Here is an 8,403-nt window from a genome sequence, read left to right as displayed (position 1 = left end):
TATTCTGAATTAGAGAAGAAGCCATAGGAGGATTTCATGTGGTTACTGTAGTACTTGAATAGATCTATTTTAATTTCTTTATATGTCTAAAACTTCAGGGATTGGCTTGACTCCAGAAGTTGGCCCAATTCCAGGGACACCTTGAATCAGAAATTTGAAGGACTTGTTAGGGACTAATCTTTCACTTGGAAACTCTCAATGTTGCTCTCTTCTGTAAGCACTTGCCTCTGTTAGGACTCATACAGTAGCATGATGCTGCTAACAGCATCAGATTTCTATCGGCACAGCTCCAAGCCCAACAGGAAAGAGAAAAGAGGAAGACTCTCTTTCCTGGTCCATGGGAAGCAAAAATGCTGGGATTAGCTTTGATCGGAAATGTGTCATTTATACAATTGGTTTTTCTTAGGTCACTAACCTACTACAGAAACAGCCACTTTAGTAGGGCTGATGTAATTCTGCCATTGCCCATACCTAGGAGAAGTTGGGGGTAGAGTAAGCTTCACCCTGTGCATGAACTGGGAGTAAGGGAATGGTGGTTCTTTAGAGGAAATTCAGGTCATGATATCAGAACAAATGGGAATAAATGCTGTGCACCAAAAACTGTACAGTGTAAATGAAATATTGGAGAAAAAATGATAAGTGAGGGAGGGAGCTGTCATTTAAAAAAAATCAACACATATATGGGGTGCCTAGTGGCTTGGTCAGTTAAGCACCTAACTCTTGGTTTCAGCTCAGGTCATGCATGATCTCACCGTTCGTGAGTTCAAGCCCCACGTGGGGCTCAGAACCTGATTGGGATTCTTGCTCTCCCTCTCTCTCTGCCCCTCCCTGCTCGTGCTCTCACTCAAAATAAATAAATAAATAAACATTAAAAAAAAAAAAAACCCACCTTGCACTTCCAAAGGCAGGAGAAGAAAGTTAAATCAGAAGGAGGAGTGTTGGCCAGGGAAGCAGAAAAATGTAGTCTTCAGGGAGTCCTCATTTCAGCGATATCTTTTTGACCTTCTGCTGAATCTAACTTACCAACTTAATGTCCTTATCTAAAGTTTTGAAGATGGATAAAAACTTTCAAGCACCAGTGACTCATTAAATGCATGATTTATTTATTTAATTTCTTCTATTGTTGATAAAGAGCCAGTAAATGAGTTGTTGAGGTCTTGGGGGAAAATGAGAACATGATTCTGAAATACATATATATATATCAGAGTTGGATTCTGGTACTTCCCCAAGTGGTGTCCTTGCCCAACTGGCAGGATAGGTTTTCTGGAACATTTTGCTGTCGACCTGTTGGTGACATCAGACCTCTGTAAATGGTGTGGGAGATGCTGTTTCCGCCACATGAGGATTCACTGGCAGAATCAACACAACCTGTGAAATCAATCAGAATGGTGCAGGTGAGTGAGTCAACCAAGTAGCCATATCATCATCAGACCCTACTCTCTCTTCTCTGGATTCGATCTCTAGATCAACTTGGTGGGGTTTCTCTGGCATTCTGGAGATCAGACTGGATCTTGGAAGAATATGCATTGATAGCTCTTGGCATGAGATGCTGACAGTGACCCTGTAAGTGGATGATGCTGCCCAGCAAGTGGAGTAAACCAAGGTGTTAAGGGAAATTTAGTGCTCTTCTTCCAAATTAGGTTCTTTATGTATGATGGCAACAACACACCCAAATCCTGATTTGCTGGCCATGACTCAATCATTTCAAAACTACGCTGACTCAGAATGGAAGGAATCATCAGGAAACAGAGGAAAATGCTGGTCTTTCTTCCCCAAACTCAGTGTGAAATTGTGTGGGGGTGTAGGGGTGCGGGGTGGGATGGAACCGGGAAGAGACGAAACTTAGGCATCACATGCCTCAAAGACCTTGCTCCTCCGGATCCACACCAAGAGAATTGTGGGAGCAGCATTTCCAGCTCTGTAACTCCAGGAGCAGAAGGGAGCTCAGGTCTAGACATTACGACACTAAAGCATTTGCTCCCTTGTGCAAATGCTTTGGTCAATGAAAATAAGACGCTTCACCTAATGAAATTGCAGTCATTACGAATTGCTGAAAACCCTAACTTCTAGGGCCTTGACATGCAGACGTCCACTAATAGAGTTAGTCCATCTCTCTTCTGTGGGGCAGGAGATATGGTGAAGCATGGAAACCCCAAAAGAAAGTAAAGAGGCACAAAATGGGGGAGAAGACAAGAGAGAAATAATCTCGCCAAGTGATTACTGTCTTATGATTTGCCTTTGGGTAATCAAATTAATGAGCAGCTCCTGGCATTTTAATTCAGTTCATGGAAGGGATCCTTCTCCTTTTCTTCCTGGTGCCTCTTGGTCTTTTCTCTCTCTCTTCCCATGTACCAATCCTCTCTCTACGTGATGTTCTTTCTGCTCAGTGGCCAGGAAGATCTGCTGCCAGTCTCCGGGTAATTGATGGGCAGATGTGTGCACATTGGTAGAAAAGTTTGAAAGTCTGACTTTCTTCAGTAGCCCAGGGAAGGTTGCTATGATAGGGGTAATGGGTCGAAACCTGGCACTCTCTGGGGTCCTCTCCATTGTGAAGTACTCTCTGATCTGGACTAAGAGAGGAGGCCCTTTGTGGGAGCGAGGATGGAGAAAATGAGCTTTTCTTTATTCACTGTGGTAGGCAAGATGCTAAGATGACACCCAGTGACCCATGCCCTCGTGTGACTCCCTCTTCTTGTGTATGGGTGGGACCTGTGTATAATGGGATGTCACTCCTGTGAGTAGGTAACCAATCAGTTGCCTTTGAGTTTATCAAAGAGGATATTATTCTTTGGACATTTTGCCAAAGAAGACATACAGATAGCCCGTAGGAAAAGACGCTTAACGTCACTAAGTATCAGGAGAATGCAAGTCAAAACCACAATGAGATATCACCTAAAAACCTGTCAGAATGGCTAGAATGAAAAACGACAGGAATTAAGTGTTGACAAGGATGTGGAGAAAGGAGAACCCTTGTACGCTGTTGGTGGGAATGTAAATCGGTGCAGCCACTGTGGAAAATAGTATGGTGGTTCCTCAAAAAATTAAAAATAGAACTACCATGTCATCCGGTAATTCCACTATTGGGTATTTACCCAGAGAACACGAAAACACGAATTTGTAAAGGTATGTGTTTACTGCAACATTATTTGCAATAGCCAAGACATAGAAGCAACCCAAGCGTCCACTGATAAATAAAAGGATAAACAAGATGGTCACGTATGTATATATGGATGGAACACAGCTCCATCCTTTTCCAAGAAAAGGATGCTGTCCTGCCATTTGCAGCAACACGGATGGTTACGCGACGTGAAATAAGGCAGAGAAAGACAAAGACCATATGATTTCCCTTCCACGTGGAATCTAAAACACAACACAAAACCAGATTCTTTTTTTTTTTTTTAATTTTTTTTCAACGTTTATTTATTTTTGGGACAGAGAGAGACAGAGCATGAATGGGGGAGGGGCAGAGAGAGAGGGAGACACAGAATCGGAAACAGGCTCCAGGCTCTGAGCCATCAGCCCAGAGCCCGACGCGGGGCTCGAACTCACGGACCGCGAGATCGTGACCTGGCTGAAGTCGGTCGCCTAACCGACTGCGCCACCCAGGCGCCCCAAAACCAGATTCTTAAACACAGAGAACAAACTTGTAGTTGCCAGAGGGGAGGAGGGTGGGGAGACGGGCAAAATAGACGAAGGGGATTAAGGGGTACCAACTTCCAGTTATAAAACAAATCAGTCACGAAGATGCAGAGTTAGGGAATATATCCATTATATTGTAAGAACCTTGTACGGTGACAGATGGTGACCACACTTCCTGTGGTGGGCAATCAGTAATGAATAGAACTGTCAAATCACTAAGCTGTACATCTGAAACTAACATAACACTGTATGTTAATTATACACCAGGGGTACCTGGGGGGCTCAGTCAGTTAAGCGTCCAACTCTTGATTTCGGCTCAGGTCATGATCTCAAGGTTCATGGGTTTGAGCCCTGAATCGGGCTTTTAGTTAACAGTGGGGAGCCTACTTGGGATATTCTCTCTCTCTCTCTCTCTCTCTCTCTCTCCTTCTCTCTGCTTCTCCCCCACTTGCTCTGTCTCTCTCAAATTAAATTAACTTAAAAAAAAAACTAAAAAAAATTATTCTTCAATTAAAAGAAGGACATTATTCTGGATAGACTTGACCTTATCATGTGAACTTTTTAAAAGGAACTGAAGGCATCAGAGGTTTTCACTCTCTTGCTGGCCTCAAAGTGGAAGTGAGTTGTGAGTTCCACTGCTGAGAGGAAATAAACTGCGTCATGGGAGCATGGAAGAGGATGAGAGGGGTCTGCTGAGACCGCAGCCCTAGCCCGCTTGTTGACTACAGGCTTGTCAGACCCAGAGCAGGGGGGGCCAGCTGAGGTGTGCCCAGGCTCGTCACCCATGGAACCTGAGAAGTAATAAATGTGTGCTGTTTAAGCCTCTACGTTTCTGTAATGTATTACACAGCAACAAGAAACTAATACAGACAGCTTCAAGGGAAGCCTAATACTCACCCCGCCAGGATGACAACAGGTGACTTTGCATCCAAAGGCAGATAGGGTCAGAGCAATGAAGAACTCTAGCACGGTTAAAAGGAGCACCACAGCATCCAGACTCTAGGAACAAATGCATAGCCAAGAACCGTGAGGAACAGAGATGACACGTTTAAAACACTGACCGTCTGGGGTACCTGAGTGCCTCAGTTGGTTAAGCGTCAGACTCTTGGTTTTGGCTCAGGTCATGATTTCACAGTTTGTAGGTTCGAGCCCAGCATCAGACTTGGCACTGACAGTGTGGAGCCTGCTTGGGATTCTCTCTCTCTCCCTTTATCTCTGCCCTCCCTAGCTCGCACGCACTCTCTCTCTCTCTCAAAATAAATAAATAGACTTAAAGAAAAGAAAAGAAATCAAGCGCTGACCATCTGATTACAATGCCAAAAGAGAAGCACTGGCCTGAGGTCAGAAAAACTGGCTCCTAATGGCAGCCATACCCTTGGCCAATTCTTGGCCTGTTGAGTACCACTCATGCTTCCAGTTTTTCCATTAATAAAACAATCGCTTTCCCTACACTCTACCTTCCACTGCTATTGTAGGTACAGAATGTGAAAACTATTTAAAGGGGCGGGGGAGGGGTTAGGGGCATAAAGATAACTTAGTTCTTTCAAGCACCAGAGGTTCCATAGAGCTGACACAACAGTATCATCTCCCGTCTTGGTAGTTATAGGCAGAGTCATAATTGTGGACAGAATATCAATAGACCAAAGAGGTCCACATCTTCATCTCCAGAAGCTCTGGAGATGTCTCGTTACATAGCCAAGCAGAATTAACTTTGCAGATGAAACGAAGGTTGGTTATTAACTGACCTTGAGATGGAGGGATTATTCTGAGATTATCTGGGTGGGCCCCAAATAGTTAGAGAATCCTTCTAAGTGGAAGTGGGAGGCAAAAGAGTCAAAGTCCAAGAGACATTTGAAGATGCTGCACTGCTGGCTTCGAAGATAGGATTTGACCACAAGCCACGGAATGTAGGCAGCCTCGAGCAGCCAGCAAAGGCAAGGAAACAGATTCTCCCTCGCAGCTTCCAGAGAGGAATGTAGTCCTGCCAGCACTTTGATTTTCACCCAGTGAGAACCATTCCAAACTTCTGACTTCCAAAATTGTATGATGGTAAATTTATGTTGTCTCAGGTCACTAAATTGGCAGTAGTTTGTTACAGCGACAAGAAGAAACTAACTTAACAATGAACACCCAGTTAGTCAGTCTGTGACCCATCTCCCCAGAGAACTGGCTTTGGGCTTATCTTCAGCCAATACATATGGTCAGATTTGAGAAACACTAGGTAGTCCTCTTACTACCCTAAAAATCTGAATTTGATGCCTGGAATTCTTTGGTCTAAATATTCTTTTTCTCTCCATGGATAGGGATCGTACCTGTCTTCTTGTGGAAAAGTCAATAGACCCAAGAGTCCAGACACAGTGACACAGTGTGACACAGACTCAGCTGAGCCTTGAGAATATTTGCATTTGTCATTTCCTTACCTATTTACTCATCTCTTCAACATATTGTAGCCTCTGTGTTTCAGGAATTGTCATAGGCACAGAAGACAGAACAGCAAATAAATAGACGATTTCCCTAACCTTGAGGATGCTACAATCTGGTAGGGTAGACCAGGAGTTGACAAACTTTCTACAAGGGGCCAGCTAACACATATTTTAGGTTTTACAGCCCATAAGGTCTCTGTCACAAATACTCAATTCTCCAGTTATAGTACAAGAGCAGCCACAGATAATATGCAATCAAATGGATGTGGCTATGTTCCAATAAAACTTTATATTCAAAAAAAAGAGTCAGGCTGGACTTCCAACAAAAAGTAGCTAAAATATATATAATACATGAGTTTGAGCCATATAAAGCCGCTGTCTTTCTAGATCAAGCAGAGTTGATCATTGGCAATTTCATACTGTTCTGCCTAATGACTCCAGATAGTGTGTGCTCTACTCTTTCCTACAAAGAGCTCACTTTTTCACTCTCCTTAGAATCACATTCAAAAGTAAGCCCTTGGGCCTTCATCAACCTCTAGCTGCTTCCCAATGTTTATTTCTTTTACAAACATTTTTTAATGTTTATTTATTTTGAGAGAGAGAGGATTCCCCCAAGCAGTCTCTGCACTGCCAGAACAGAGCCTGACACGGGGTTCAAACTCACGAACTGTGAGATCATGACTGAGCTGAAATCAAGAGTCAGATGTTTGGGGCGCCTGGGTGGCTCAGTCGGTTGGGCGTCCGACTTCGGCTCAGGTCATGATCTCACGGCCCGTGAGTTCAAGCCCCGCATCAGGCTCTGTGCTGACAGCTCAGAGCCTGGAGCCTGCCTTGGATTCTGTGTCTCCCTCTCTCTCTGACCCTCCCCTCTTCATGCTCCATCTCTCTCTGTCTCAAAAATAAACAATAAAAAAAAAATTAAAAAAAAAAAAGAGTCAGATGTTTGACCGACTGAGCCACCCAGGAGCTCTGTGCTCTCCAGTATTTCTATATTTTCCTCCAAGGAGCTTCCTACTGGTAGGAGCCTGGTCCCCTTCTTTCATCTCCCAGAGCGCCATCTGTAGGACCCACCATAAAATATGGGCTCACAGGTCTGTGGAATGACTGTGCAGGTGCCCCGGTAAGAACAGACCAGATACTTCAGATTCCAGGAACCCTTATGGATTTGCTCTGCTGTAAAGCCAGGCAGAAAAAGTGTTCACACAATAGGGATACGTGACAGCCTCTGGGAGAAGGTGATTGAGAAGAAGGTGGAACCAGCTACTTTATTTATAGGGCCTCTTGTTCAAAAATTATTAAGAACTTCACGACGGCAACAGTAGAGCAGTAAACCAGGTGTATCACTCTTCTAACTGGTAAGCCCCCTGTGCCTGCGCGGGTCCCACACCCAGGCAGCCGGCCCCACGCAGCTGGTCCATTCCAGATTTTGTCCTCGTCTACTGTGCCCTTGTAGACCTCAAGTGGAGAGAGCTGCAGAAACTGAAAGTAGGCTTCTTCCTGTTTGTATAAATACAAACAGGGGCATCAGAGGCAGGAAGGCACAGAATCTCATCTTGCCCTTGTCGACTTCTCACCATCTGATCTTAGGGGGGAAGCATCTACGTTCTCGGAAGAAACCCTCTGATTCTGAGGAAGCGGCAGGAAATAAACTTGCACTCCATAAGGGCTGTTAGAAATCTTAAGAGGAGTGGAAATTAGTTTAGCAGAGACACTCAAGAGATCATTTTGGTGTGACTGGATGGCACATCCAGAGGCAGTGCAACTGATCTGCATTCGGGATAAGTTCGGAAGAACGCGGAGGTTCCACGTGTGGGTGAAGACAAGGGTCAGTGAGGGAGAGATGAGGCAGCACAGTGAAAGGCCGGAAGGTCTCATGCAGGAGAGACAAAAGGAATTCAGTGGTCCTGAGAATGGATACTAGACCTAAAAAAATTTTTTTAAGTTTATTTATTTATTGAGAGAGAGAGAGAGAAAGGCAGAGGGATAGAGACAGAGATAGAGATAGAGGGGGGGAGAGAGAGAGAAAAAGAGAGAGAGAGAGAGAGAGAGAGAGAGAGAGAGAGAGAGAGAGAGATTGAATCCCAAGCAGGCTCTGCACTGTCAGCCTGGAGCCCCACGCCGCGCTTGAGCTCCCAAACTGCATGATCATGACATGAGCAGAAATCAAGATTTGGACGCTTAATTGACTGAGCCACCCAGGTGCCCCTAGGCTTTTTAATAATAAAGATGCTATTGCATTTTGGTCACAGCTGTGCCACAATAGCGCCTCCCTCCCCGTGCTTACCCAGTGGCCCACAGCTTCACCACCCGCACACTCTGGTGGAAGCGGCAATTTGGAGAA

The 8,403-nt window shown here is 44.7% G+C and overlaps 1 protein-coding gene across 5 annotated transcripts in view; it reads right to left on the bottom strand.

Annotated features, from left to right (window-relative positions):
* Window positions 1-1,079: 1,079 nt before the first annotated feature.
* Window positions 1,080-8,403, bottom strand: part of LOC121043357 (membrane-spanning 4-domains subfamily A member 4A-like) — a 168,914-nt gene continuing 161,590 nt past the window's right edge. For all 5 annotated transcript variants that reach the window (XM_040495019.1, XM_040495020.1, XM_040495021.1 and 2 more), the window contains 2 exons: window positions 4,537-4,638; window positions 1,080-1,368 (listed from right to left, as the gene is read on the bottom strand). In XM_040495019.1, the coding sequence (XP_040350953.1) occupies window positions 1,297-1,368; window positions 4,537-4,638 (174 nt within the window). In that variant the 3' untranslated portion in view covers window positions 1,080-1,296. The remainder of the gene's footprint in view (window positions 1,369-4,536; window positions 4,639-8,403) is intronic.

Source organism: Herpailurus yagouaroundi, unplaced genomic scaffold, assembly GCF_014898765.1.
Source record: "Herpailurus yagouaroundi ecotype Mexico unplaced genomic scaffold, PumYag 187, whole genome shotgun sequence".
In the NCBI taxonomy this organism is placed as follows: Eukaryota; Metazoa; Chordata; class Mammalia; order Carnivora; family Felidae; genus Herpailurus; species Herpailurus yagouaroundi.
This window is presented reverse-complemented; position numbering and strand designations above follow the sequence as displayed.